We start from the raw sequence: 14,343 nt of genomic DNA, 5'->3' as shown, positions 1-14,343 counted from the left end.
AAATAAACGTTGAAAAAAAAAAATTAAAAAAAAAAAAAAAAAGACTGGAAGGGGCACCTGGGTAGCTCAGTCAGGTAAGTGTCCCACTCTTGATTTGGGCTCTGGTCATGATCTCATGGAGGTTCGTGGGATGGAACCCCGTGTTGGACTCTGTGCTGACAGCTTGGAGCCTGCTTTAGATTATCTCTCTCCCTCTCTTTCTGCCCCTCCCCCACTCATGCTTGCTCTCTCTCTCAAAATAAATAGGTAAATAAATTAAAAAAAAAAAAAGACTGGACGGTTAAGCAGCCGACTTGGGCTCAGGTCATGATCTCGCGGTCCATGAGTTCGAGCCCCGCATCGGGCTCTGTGCTGACAGCTCGGAGCCTGGAGCCTGCTTTGGATTCTGTGTACCCCCCTCTCTCTGCCCCTACCCCACTCATGCCCTGTCTCGTTCTGTCTCTCAAAAATAAATACATGTTAAAAAAAATTTTTTTTTTTAATTTTTTTTTTCAACGTTTTTTTTTATTTATTTTTGGGACAGAGAGAGACAGAGCATGAACGGGGGAGGGGCAGAGAGAGAGGGAGACACAGAATCGGAAACAGGCTCCAGGCTCCGAGCCATCAGCCCAGAGCCCGACGCGGGGCTCGAACTCCCGGACCACGAGATTGTGACCTGGCTGAAGTCGGACGCTCAACCGACTGCGCCACCCAGGCGCCCCCTAAAAAAAATTTTTTTAATTAAAAAAAGACTGGAAATTACTTAAAAGCATCACCATGTTTATGTGTATGGCACAACAGTAGCTTCTCATCTTATTCTTTTCTGCAATTTTCAAATCTTCTATAATAACTGTAGGTGTATGTATACATGCATGTGTACCCATTTGTGTGTGAATAAATATAAAATTTCCTATTCAGATATTTGTGGAGTAACTTTCTCCTAAAAGACTTCAGAGCCCTTTACAGAGGAGTAGTTCACAGCCCCAAAGACTACCGTAAACTGAGGAGACGGAAACTAAGGTAAAAAGGATTTATGTAAATGTCCCATCAGGCACAGATTCAGAATCATGAAAACTTTGTTTTCTTCCAATTAGGAGTCTGGCCCGTGTCCACAAATCCCAGGCCCAATTCTAACTTTCTGGGAACTGGCTCATGCCAAAAACCAGGCTGAGGTGTTGACTTGATCTGGTTGTGGGTGAGAAGACACCAGATGGTATTTCCTGTCTGCACCTGGGTGTGCTGATGCCTTGCAGGTGATTCAGATCCTGAGTTCAACCCACAATTGCACCGGCAAGCTGGAACATGCTAGTGATTTAAGAGCTTGCTGCAAAAGGCGGTTTCTCAACTTAGCAGACAGCACCGTATTGAGCTATACCTGTATCCCAGCCAAAGCCACTGAAATAAAATGGAGGTGCTTCTGACCTTTCGTGGCGGGGGGTAGGGGGCAGCAACCTTACAGCCTTCTCTAAACCTGCTCTTGGCATCAGTGTCCATCAAACTCTTTCCTTCACTGTGCTTTTGATGACTTGTTTCAACCAAACAGACACTGAAGGACCCACTAACTGCAGGTTCCTGTGCCAGAAGAGGACTGATCTGAGGAAACATTTTGTGAGTATCATTCATACACTACTTACAGCACATCCTACACTGTATACAGTTTTCTGCGCGTGCAGCCATTCGAACAGAAGGGCCATGAGATCTGTTCATTGTGGTCCCTGTTGGGCAGAGGACACAGTATGTCCCTAATGCCTGCAACAGTACCTGACATCCTGCAAAGTACTCAACAAATGTCTGCTAAACAGAGAATTGCTATTCCTAATCAACAGCAAGTTCCTTGAAGGCACGGATCTGTCTCAATCACCTTTGTATCAGCCTTAAGTCTAGCAATGAGGATATTAGGTTGAGTGTGATTAAGAACAACAGTTAAGGGGCGCCTGGGTAGCTCAGTCGGTTAAGCGAGTGACTCTCGATTTTGGCTCAGGTCGTGATCTCATGGTTCATGAGTCTGAGCCTCACGTGGGGCTCTGCTCTGACAGTGTAGAGCCTGCTTGGGATTCTCTCTCTCCCTCTCTCTCTGCCCCTCCCCCATTGCCCCCTCTGCCTCAAACTAAATAAATAACATTAAAAAAAAAGAATAACAGTTTTATCAGCCAACATATTTGGAGCTTCTCCATGCCAAGCATGTGCTTTACATCCAATTATCTCGTTGAATCCTCCTGATGACAGTAAGAACACAACTGCTGTATTATCTCCATTTAAGGGAGAGAAGACTGAGGACTGAAGAGGTCACAGGACTTGCTCAAGGTCACAGACTGACACATTATAGGGTCAGGGTTCTAATTCACCATAGTCTGGCTCTGGAGTCAAAGAAGTCAGGGTAAGCACTCAATATGAGCTATCTGAACTGAATGAAGACCTTTCAAAAGAAACTTTAATGAGAACAGGGAGTCATGCTGGAAGGGGGACAAAGAGATTTTGGAGGAGCTCCATGCAATCAAAGACCTTCTGTAACAACAAGAAAAGATCCATACCAGTGATTATAAAAAACCTGTCTTTAAGGAACTCACAATTAGCTTGTATTTTATTAGAAATATTAAAATGAAAAGATTTAAAAAAATTTAATTCTCTTTGGCTCCATATATGGAGATGGAGCCTGAATAAGAAATTTCAGTGACAACCTTAATGAGGAGTCCTGGCCTCCCTTTCTCCAAACAGACCTTGTGTCCTTGAGGGATTAAGGTCGCTGTCTGCAGCAAATGTACTTCCTACTTAATGAGTGGCAACAGAGAATCCTCTGGGACTGCTGCTTGGGGTCCTCATGCTAGTCTTAAAATTGCGGTTTCTGCAGAGGCGCCTGGACGGCTCCGTCGGTTAAGCGTCCAACTCTTGATGTCAGCTCAGATCAGGATCTCACGGTTCATGAGACTGAGCCTCGAGACGGGCTCTGTGGCACTGATCCTGCTTGGGATTCTTTCTCCCTCTCTCTCTCTGCCTCCTCCCACCCTCTCTCACGTGCACACTTGCTCTCTCTCTCTCTCAAAAATAAACATTTTTGTAAATTGCAGTTTCTATATTAGGATTCATGGGTTTAAAAGGCTTCTAATGGGCAAGACCTTTGTTGATTTAACAGTCTCCCCCTTCAGCTGCTTGAACCTTGAAGCCGAAGGTGCTGGGACACCCGGGTTACCCAGCACCAGGACATGTCTTCTGAAGGAGCAGCTTTTCGTTTTCAGCCACAGTTGGATTGACAAGAGCACTGTTTTCTGCGTGCCAAGCACCCAGGTCAGTACTTTGTGTGAAATATGAGCTTCTATTTTCCACGTGGCTCTGGGCAGGACAGCCCCCGTAATAGCGGGGATTTGCCACCTCAGGGAGCCCACAGGGGTGGTCCAGAAGGCTCCCATCTACCTGCCCGGGCCTCTCCTTTCCTGCCACCGCAACCACAGCCTGAACCTCAGAAATGGCCGTTCAAGTCCTGAACCTCAGAAATGGCCGTTCAAGTTCTTCCACAGTAGGCCGGAAAGCAAAGTCTACCTCACAAAACTTAATCTAAAGGGTTGATTTAATCAGAGACCGCTACATCCATAATGCTTGAGAGGGCTCAAAATTTCCTGCACTAGGGGAGTCACTGCCCAGCTGAGCCAACTTCTGGAAACTGGAACCTGGTTTGCTGAATGCCACCTCCACTTCTGGGGAGACACTTTTGCCCCTCCCTTTTTTTTTTTTTTTTTTTAATAAAATAAAAACCCCGGGGAAGGACCAAAAAAATTTTTTTTTTTTTTTTTTTTTTTTTAAACGGTTAGTCTCTTTTCTCCACAGGCACCAGTGGTTTCCAATCCCTCCATTTATTTCCAGCCCTGGACACCTGCCCACCAATGGGCGGCAGGCTGGCTTTCAGGCAGAAAGTGTGCTCTCTCACGGCTGTCTTTCATACTCTGCCTAGTTCTGGGCTGTATAAACTGTGTTTGTATGAACTTTTATTTAGGAGGCCTCCTACATCCCTCCCCCTGACTTAACGCCTTGGAGTTGGCTCCGGGCAGGGGTGCTGGTTAGGAAAACGAAGCAGAGGCCCTCAGGGTTATGTCTTCACCCCATCTCACCTCCTCCTCCAGCTTGATGACCCTGGCCTGGGCGTTGCTCAGAGCCTGGTCCAGGATCTCGATGTGTCTCCGGTGGTCCTCACTCGCGGTCCGCACTGCTGCTAACTCCATTTCCAACTTCTCCTTCTCCTTCAAGAATTCTTTGTCTAAAAGGGAGACAAGAACAAAACCACCTCTATCAGAAAGCACTCACCCTCTGGGCTCACGGCCAGTCTACATCTGGCAAGGATTAGAAACAAAAAAGCCTGCAGAGAGCAGAGGGTTGAATTACTGCTTTTGCTCCCTCTTAATAGCGGTGATGTGTGTGGTAAGGAGTTGCTCAAAAACCGCTCGATACATTTCGACTCACAAACGGTACACAAAGAACCAGTGACCCACGTTCTCTGTAACTCACTTCTGTACAACATTTACTTTAATGCTTCAAATTAGCCTTGTACCTACGATTTCATTTTATGCTCAAACCTCCCCTGCTTCTGTCTTCTGAACCAGTGATGAAAGGGCAGGCAGGACTAACAATAATACTAATATTCTCATTCACAGAAAAATAAACCAAGGCCCAGAGGGTTCAGCTCTTTGACTGAGGCCAAGAACAGAGGGGAGCTCTAACCCAGGCCTCCAATCTTGGGCTGGATCCTCTTCCTGTACGACCCAGACCCCCACATTTTCTCCTAATTCTGTTCAAGAGGGGAAAGGGAAATTGCTTTGGATTTAGGGACACTGCTTTGGATTTAGGAAACTGTTTTCTTCTCATTCAGTGGCAGTGTATCTGATGGCAATCACTGCCTCTTTGCACACGGACAGCAAAGGGCCACCCTGCATTCAGTAGCTTCCACACCGCCTTCCGGTAGACTGACCACCATGTTAGTTTAAGCAGGGATGGCCAGTGGTGTCACGGGAACAGTATTACTCATCGGAGACATTTTCCCTGTTAACAAAAGCAATACATTTTATTTTGAAAATAAATCCGAATCTTTGGTCACGTTGTACGTAATATGGAAAAACTTGAATGAACTCAACGTGAAAGATTAAGGGATTGGGTAAATAAACTACTTAAAACCCTCCAATAGCCTAGGTTGCATCCATTAAAAATTAAAAAAGATATTATTAGTGACACGGAAAAACACTTCACTATTGAAAAAAAGTGGTTACATAAACCCTACTCATGCTATTCCATCACTGTGAAAAACAAGGCATATGCAACAGCAGCGGCGAGAGTTAGAAGCTGATTTCAATGGGCCCGCGTCACTCGAATGCTTCAGATGGGTTATCGGGATCCTTCGGCAACCATGGTCCGGAAGCTACACCAGCGGGTGCCCATGGTTTCACTCATTCATATTTCCTCGTAGAGTCATCCATTAATTCAACAAAGAGTTATCAAACACTAAGGACCAGCCCAGTGGGCATGGAAGCAATGGAAAAAATGCTGTGCTTAAGGAGCAGGAAACGTGCTTTTGAATACAGGGCAGGAGAATAAAAAAGACACTTTAAGCCTACAAATAAGCATTAACAAACTCATAATTTTAGAGCCGGAAGGGATCATAGGAAATACCCCCTCTGGTTCTGCCTGCTACTTTATGAGTGCAAAAAGGAAAGCCCAAGAACGAAGGCACTTGTCCAAGGTCCCCCTGCCAGCTGGCACAGAGAGAGAGCCCAAACCCGGGTCTCCTGATGTCTCAGCACAATGTCCTTCCCCCTTGACTACACTGCCCCTGCACTGTGAGGTCACGGTGACAGGATCCGAGTGCAAGCAGAACAGCTTTGGAACTGGCAGCCTGGGTAGCCTTGTACAGCTAAGTGGCAGAAACAATGGCATCCCCTGGAAACAAAATGAAGCCACGAAGATCCTGACCCCGAACACAGAATTACTTGTGGGCTATTTGTGTGCCTCCTGGCAATGGCCAACTGACCTCCCCACTTCTCCCTTTCAGCGGCATCTGACACTTCTTTCCCAATCCGTGGAGAACGGCCACGCGAAAGGCCCAAACGAATGGGTCAGTAGCAGCCCACTGGCTCTGCGCCCCACCATCCACAGCCCTGAACAACCCAGAGCATTTCACTCTTTCTATGCAAAGTCAATGACATCTGAACACTAGCGCCACGGGTTTGGGCAACATCTCAACAGGCAGGGTGCCCACTTGCCTTGTCCAGGCTCTGGAGGGCACCCAGGAGTTACTCAGCATGCTTGGGAATGAAACGCTGGATTTCAGGGCTTCTGTCTGCTTATCAGCCTAAGCGTAAAAGTTTTTCTCTTTGTTGAGGGCAGCCAAGGACATGTTGATTTTGACCAGAAGAGAGTAAAACGATAGACTGAGCTCAAGATTAGAAGCCGCTCGAGTTCGGCAAATTGATGATCACAGTTTTTTCTGTGTCACAAGGACAGCTATTCATATTTCTGATTAAGTATCCTTCCCCTCCTACAGACACACACACACACACACACACACACACACACACACACACAGAGGCAGACACACTGGATTCTAGCATTTACTATTTACTTGACATCATACTGTGGTTAAGGCATGGACCTCAACATCAGAAAAGAACTAGATTCAAATCCCAAGTTCACCACTTTCCAGTTATGAGGTCTCAAGCATGGTTAACCTCTCTCTGAGACTCAGCTCCCTCATGTAATCAAATCACCTAATGGAACTATCCGACGAGAGAGATAGCATCTATATCACAGTGTTATCAAACATGACTCTGTTGGTAGAGATGAGGCACATAAAGCCTGAATATCCTAGATATCTGTTTTGGTCATTATTGACTCCTTGAGCCTAGAAGAGTGCCTGGCTCAATATCGTTGAATGAATGGATGAATCTCTACTATGCGCCAAGTTCACTGCCAACCGTATAATAAACGGTAGTTAGTTCTCGTTAGCTGCTAGCTATCTCCTGACAGCCTTTGTTCCACAGCTGTCCACTCTGCCACTGAAGCTGTGCTGACCATGGATGTCCCTGGTTCCCTTCTCTGCTGAGGCTCCCTGAACCCCACAGGTTGCACCACTGGACTAAGACGTAGGTATTGAATGAAGACTCCGTTAGCTCTGGACTGCTTTGCTGTCCTCTGAAACTCACAGGTCGAAACATCTCTGTTATGAGGTTGATGACCTTAAATTTCAGGCTGTAGCAATATCACTTAGTATCACTCACACTGGCTCAGAACTTCCTGTCCACTGATAGGACAATGTTCTCGACAGCAGCAACAGTAACAAAATCTGCTCATGTTTGTTGAACCCGAACTGTGTTCCAAGAATGGTGACTTAATTCCCTCTAACTATTCCCATTGTTCTAAATTTACTGTGTAATTATTATTCCCGTTACTATTTCCACTTTCCAAATAAGTCACATGCCCACAGGAGCGGGACGACTCTGTCAACGGCTGAGGCAGAAAGTGCTTTTGTGCCGAACTCAAGTTCACAAGCATGGTGCTATGTGCCTCGCCTGTGCAAGCAGGCAGAGAGAAGTGCAGAATACAAGATGCAGAAAGTACCAGAGAGCTCCATGATACTCATTATAGAAGACACTTAAGTATGTCACAGACCATATCACATTTCTCCAAACACAGAAATCCCATCCACATGTATATCCATTTGTAAATATTAATTAATTAAGCATCTATTACATGGAGGCGTCAGAGAGTACCGTGAAAAGCTTGGTTCTAGAAGCAAATTGCCTGGATTCATGTCCAGATCTACCGCTTACAGTTCTGAGACTTTGGGGGTAAATGAACCTCTTTGTGCTTCAGCTTCCTTGCCTTTAAAGTGAGGATCACAATAGTACCTACATGGAAAATGCATATGGTATGGCGCAGGGCACCTGGGTGGTCCAGTCAGTTGAGCATCTGACTTTGGCTCAGTTTGTGATCTCACAGTTCGTAAGTTTGAGCCCTGCGTTGGGCTCTCTGCTGTCAGTGCAGAGCCTGGAGCCCGCTTTGGATCCTCTGCTCCCTACCCCCCTTTCTGTCCCTCCTCTGATTGTGCGCTCTCTCTCTCTCTCTCTCACAAACAAACATTAAAAAAAGTAAGTACCCATTAAATGTCAACTATGATCATGCTGTGGTTATTGTTGGTGTTCCTAAAAGTGTGATAAATTCGGGGGCTGTGAGATGAGTAGGTTGTAGCGTTTTCCTCTCAGTCAGGCAGGAAGACACAAGGACACACGCAAAGGCAATGTGACAGGTCGCACTAACATGCTCGCACAGGTGCTGTGAGAACAGAGAGAACATCTAATTCAGGCTAGTGTGTGAGGAGAGGGGTATCAAGGCAGTGAGCCTGTGGGGGCGCGTGCTGGCTGTGCCCCTGGAGACACAGGACTGAGGGGTGTCAGAGCTATTCTAAAAGGTCCTCTCTTGGGAGATGCCAAGGAAGAGCCCCATGGGTGAAACCACTGCATAAGAGAGTCACTTTAGCTTATTATTAGTTAAGCCCCATGGGGTATCTCAAGAAATACCAGCCTCACACTGAATTTTTGGTTGGGCTCCAACGTATACACTGAGAATTCCTAGAACAGGCAAGTTGACACAAGAGAACTCTTGCCCAGAATGGTCCGTTTACTCAGTGGATATGAATTACCCTGAACTGCGTGGAGCAGCGGGTTGTTTAGCACATGGCCCCAAGCCCATTTACAGAGAGGATGTCTGCTCATACACTGTTTACTCTGGAAACCACAGCGGTGGCACGGCTTTGCCAGGCTAGCCTCGTTCGATTCCGGCACTTTCACACACTGGTTCACCTTGGACACGTGAGATGTCCTGGACTCCATCTCCTCAAAAGGAACAAACAAGATCCACTTTGCGTGACCGATGTGAGGATTAGAGTGGCTATCCGCAAAATACCTCCCACAGGGCTTGGCGCATAACAGGTATCGATAAGTAACAACACAAGCTGACGTCTTACTGGGGGCTTACCATGTCTCAGGCACCATGTCTTCTGCTTTATAGCAGGACCTCACTCAATCCTCCTAACTACTTTGTTCGACAACTGAGAAAACCAAAGCCAAGTGAGCTGTGACACTAGTACAGATCAAACGGTAGTCGCTTCTTTGCCGCCACCCACAAGGTTAGTGTCTTTCCTAAGGAAAGTGCAAATGTGGATGCAAACTAGAACTGGCCCAATAATTCAAAGATGCTCCCTCCTCTCCATCTTACCTTCTCCTCTGCCAGTTCTAGGGAAGGTCCAAAGTGGATGGTCTGTTGAAAGTGTTTCTGCAATTGCTACCTGAGTCAGCTCAACAGCCGACTGAGCCATGGGATGGTGAGTGTGTGTTGGGAAATACAGAGGATGGGGTACGTGGGTGGGGCCTGACAGTGGGGATGCCAGGGCGCCGTGTGCCACACTGCTATTTTAGAATTCGGTGCTCCAACTTATGTCTGGAGTTCATGCGGGAGCAAAGCTGTGACCTGGCTCTTCTCAACAGGCATTAATTTCTAGGCCTTTCCTGATGTATGGGTTTTTGATGAGCTTTTACCCTGAAGCCAATATAGCTGGAGGGACAGGAGAGACCAGCTGCTGCCAGCGTGGCCGAGGGCTGACTAATTTACTGGAAGGTGTGGAAGGTAAAAGAGAAGTCTTCCTTTCTCCATTCTCTCCTTGCAGCCAGAACCAAGGTTTAACCCATTCCCTGGCTGGTTCTATGGGGATTTAGATCTGTCCTGGATTGGGTGCACATTCGTGTGTGTATGTGCATAGATATAAACACAGACCAAGCCAATTCTGTTCGAGTTCCAGATCCCATGTGCTCACACAGACGCACACAACTAGCCCATTAACTGGCTGGTTCTGTGCAGTTATTTCCCTGGTACTTCTCAAGGAAGATTCTTGTTGCCCTGCATGTGGCAAGAGGACGCAGTGGTGATGGAGCAAAGGGAGGAGAAGGCAGGCACAGCCCAACACACCCTCTGAAATGCCAACAACCTGCACTCTCGTTCTGACTGATGAGACTGATTGTAGGAGTACAGCATCTGGCTGCTCTGAGTAACGAGAATGTAAAGGACGCTACCAGAGAACAGGCCATGGACAGTGGGAGTCAGAGGAGATGGGGCTAACAGTCCCCAGGCCCTCTGTACCACAGCAGAGGGCCCACGTCCAGCACCCGTGAGACAGGGCCTGCAAGAGGCAAGTGCTTCCTCACTGGCTCTCCATGGAGCAGCCAACTTTCAGAGACCTGGTTTAGACAACACTCAGTGTAGAAGAGCCATTACTATAGTGCTCTACCCACAGAGCTAATCTGGCAAGTTGCCATGAGTGCCCTACAAAGCCCCCCCTCATCTGTCCCTGCCTAATACTCCCCATTTGAGGGGGTCAAACCTGAAGGGCCACGCGCCCAACCTAAGCCAGTCAGAGTCTCTCGTCCGGGAACATGCAAGTGGGAGCCATGGAGAGGCGTGATGCTGACGTGGTAACCCAGCTCTTAGGCTATTCCAGCACGTGCTTTGGAGACACGGAGAAAGCCATTCATTCTCTAGAGAATGAAGAATCAAGCAGGTGAACATAAGAGTGGATGAGAATCCACGGTGAGAGAGGGAGGAAAACAGAGCTGTACAGACAAACATAAACCCTTAAATGCAAACTATGCCTTGATTTATGGAAACCCCGGCCCCTGACTATACTTCCTGCCTGAGGGCTCCATTGCACACAGATGCACTTAGAAAACAGCCCTCTTATTTGGGCTTTAGCTACTAGCTCAGGCACATTTTACTTTTCATAATGAAAGATCGCTAAGACACTACTCTTCTTTATACATCTACACCCTTCTCCACCAAGAAAGGACTTGGTAGTTTGGTTAACACCTTAGGAGGATGCTGACTAACAGTAATGGCGTCAATTCTGTTAACTAGAAACTCCTCTGCACCGCTAATGAAACAGATTCCCTCTTGCGAAAACGTGTCCAAATACTTATTTGCCATATTCTCTCCCTAAAGTTTCTTCGCCTGTTTCTTCTCCTCTAGGATGCTTCAGCTCTGGATTCCCTGGCCCCGTATCTTATGAACACTGAACAGATGTTGGGGAGAACTCTATTTCAAGGGCCAGCTACAAGCTATGAGGTAAGGGAAGAGTCAAATCCTTTTGGAAGTCCCGTTGACGCTAAGAGTAATTTCTTTTTTCTGAGGTCGTGTGAGTGCAAAGACAACAGGAGGTATTTCATTTAGTTCCCTATTTGCAAATTATTCAGGTTCATTCTGCCTCAGAGATATTTTACACGGGAGTGCATTCTTGACATCTGCCCTCACCCCCTCACCTCAGTTTGAGAGTCAGACTGATGAACCCAGAAAGGGACCCCCCTCCCGCCCCCCCGCCAAACAGGGTGCTATTTACATTATAGAAGAGTGAGCTCTTGACATGAGACTTATTTGATGTAAAAGATGAAAGATGGGGCGCCTGGGTGGCTCAGTCAGTTAAGCATCAGACTTCGGCTCAGATCACGATCTCGCGGTCCGTGAGTTCGAGCCCCGTGTCAGGCTCTGTGCTGACAGCTCGGAGCCTGGAGCCTGCTCCAGATTCTGCGTCTCCCCCTCTCTCTCTACCCCTCCCCCCGCTCACGCTCTGTCTCTTTTTCTCTCCTCAAAATAAATAAACATTAAAAACAAAAAAAGACGAAAGATGATCCCCCTTTCAAAGCCACGCTAACTAATTCAGAGATGAAAAAGCAATGCAAAGCTGACCCCATAAGCTGCTTTTCTAGCTTTTTGTTGTCTTTGTAAAATCGGCTGATACGGTTTCTCAGGTAAGGAAACTCGTCATCTCCGGAAAGGGTCTTCAGCTCTGGCAGCCCCAGTGTGCAAGTGCGGGTTGCCATGGTTCCGCCGGGCGACTGGAGACAGAGGACAGGGTGTGAGTGGGCGGCTAAGTAGGTCTGTTGACACACACACTGAACAGTCCAGTGGGGGCTTGTTTTACATGGCTCCGACAGTGAACTGTTTTCAAATGAATTCTCAATAGGGAAGTTAAGATCGGGAGTTCAAACCCCACTGTTCTGCAGAGCCTGGGCAGAGAGAGATGGGGAGGGGAGAGAAGGGATGTGGGGGGCCAAGTAGGAAGGAGGGGGTTCTGAAGAAGGCACCCCGGCCCAATTTAATTAAATTTCTTTCAATTTACAAGGAAAAACAGTTTCCCTTTCACATTGTACTATGGCAGCAAAATTACTCTAAAATACTAATCAGTTTTCAAGGCCCACCCTGAAGGTTACAGGCTGCATGAAGCTTTTCTGATTCCTCCCATAAAACAGATCTTTCCTGAACGAGAGAGCCCGAACACATACACTTTGCTTGGGGGGGGGGGGGGGGGGGGGGGGAGAAGGGCGGGGGCGGGGGGCAGGTGTGGGGAGTGGTCTTAATGAGCCCGTACCATATTCTGCCTTGTAGTCCACACACAGTGGCCGGTGTCTGTCTAGAATCTTCCTGGCGGGCTTACTTTGTACCACCTTTGTAGGATTCTAAGAACCTAAGATAACAGAAGTTTCCTAGGTAAAGAGCTGTGGCAGGTTTAGGCAACAGCTTACTGAGCAAGACAATGCTTCTGATACATGATCAAGTTCTAACTCAGTCTTTAAAACTTTTTAAAAAATGGGGGCGCCTGAGTGGCTCAGTGGGTTAAGCGGCCGACTTCGGCTCAGGTCATGATCTCGTGGTCCCTGATTTCGAGCCCTGCATCGGGCTCTGTGCTGACAGCTCAGAGCCTGGAGCCTGCTTCGGATTCTGTGTCTCCCTCTCTCTCTGTCCCTCCCCCATTCGCATTCTGTCTCTCTCTGCCTTTCAAAAATGAATAAATGTTAAAAAAAATTTTTTTAAACATTAAAAAAAATGAAAGTTTCAGATACTTCTCACTGGAAGGAGACAAAACCTAACCAGAAAATATTCTATTCATCTAATGAAGGAAAACAATACAGTTTGGTCTTAACATACTTAAATTTTTGTTACTTTATAGAAGTTATCCCTTGCATGTTAATATCCAGGCCTCAAAGTGAGTTTGCAGCGCCAAAAGTAAGCTACCTTAGCTATGATGTGGTAAAAATATTTGAATATCAGTAGTCCTTTTCAATATCATCTTCCTTTTTTTTAAAATGTTTATTTTTGACAGAGAAAGACAGACACAGAGAGAGACAGAGCATGAGCAGGGGAGGGGCAGAGAGACGGAGACCCAGAAACCTAAGCAGGGTCCAGGCTCTGAGCTGTCAGTACAAAGCCCGACGCGGGGCTCAAACTCACGGACTGTGAGATCATGACCTGAGCCAAAGTCGGAAGCTTAACCAACGGAGCCACCCAGGTGCCCCAATATAATTTTCTGTAAATACAGTCCTCTTAAATAAAACATAATCTCTTAAAATACAATGTTCCCTACTATAGTCATTCTTCCTGTTGCATTTCAATCTTGGAAACTGTACTTACACATTTAGGTATAATTTACAGGTGCTGGTTTTTTTAACCTACCTAAATTTATGATCCATGCAGCTTGCTAACTTGCTTGACTGAGTAAACACCCCTGCATCCGCTCAGCTTCCAAATGTACTGTTCAACTTGCCACTTTATTTTTTTTTTACTTGAAATAAAAATGTACTGCTACTCCTGTATCATTGCCGATGGCAAAACGGCAAATTCGGCAATGAATAATGCCACATAAATATAGGATACACTGGGCGTGTGGTTTTGACTGCATGCATATTTCGTGAATCAATTATAAACCAAATTTTCTCTAACCACCAGAGAACAGAAGTCCGTTTCTTATTTTTGTCTTTTCTTAATATAAAAAGATGAACCACAGACGCTTCTGTTCACCGTGGCTCCCCGTGTAGAAAACATCCATAAAACCTGGACATAACACAGAGAGCAATGATGTGAATGCGGTGGAAAGGGATGTAAGCAGACACATGGGGAGAGGCGAGGGAAAGGACCACAAGGTCTACATGTGCTGGACCTTGACCGAGGTGGTTGCTTCATCTCCTCACACGATACACCTGAAATGTGTAAATTTTATTATACATATATATACACATTATATACTTATGTCTGTTTGAATTAAGACATTAATTTTAGCATCATTAGAACATGTACATATAGAAAGCTATGGTTTTAAATGGGCCCTTTAGGGGGGCGCCTGGGTGGCTCAGTCGGTTAAGCGTCCGACTTCAGCTCAGGTTCGTGGTTCGCGGGTTCAAGTCCCACATCGGGCTCTGTGCTGACAGCTCGGAGCCTGGAGCCTGCTTCGGATTCTGTGTCTCCCTCTCTCTCTGCCCCTCCCCCACTCATGCTCTGTCTCTCTCTCTCTCT

At 46.6% G+C, this 14,343-nt stretch overlaps 1 protein-coding gene across 15 annotated transcripts in view; it reads right to left on the bottom strand.

Moving 5' to 3' along the window:
- Positions 1-14,343, bottom strand: part of AMOTL1 (angiomotin like 1) — a 159,393-nt gene that overhangs the window by 20,195 nt on the left and 124,855 nt on the right. For all 15 annotated transcript variants that reach the window (XM_040489654.1, XM_040489656.1, XM_040489658.1 and 12 more), the window contains one exon: positions 4,080-4,225. In XM_040489654.1, the coding sequence (XP_040345588.1) occupies positions 4,080-4,225 (146 nt within the window). The remainder of the gene's footprint in view (positions 1-4,079; positions 4,226-14,343) is intronic.

This window comes from Herpailurus yagouaroundi, unplaced genomic scaffold (assembly GCF_014898765.1).
Source record: "Herpailurus yagouaroundi ecotype Mexico unplaced genomic scaffold, PumYag 180, whole genome shotgun sequence".
In the NCBI taxonomy this organism is placed as follows: domain Eukaryota; kingdom Metazoa; phylum Chordata; class Mammalia; order Carnivora; family Felidae; genus Herpailurus; species Herpailurus yagouaroundi.
The sequence above is the reverse complement of the archived record's forward strand: the minus strand, read 5'-3'. Positions and strand labels throughout refer to the sequence as shown.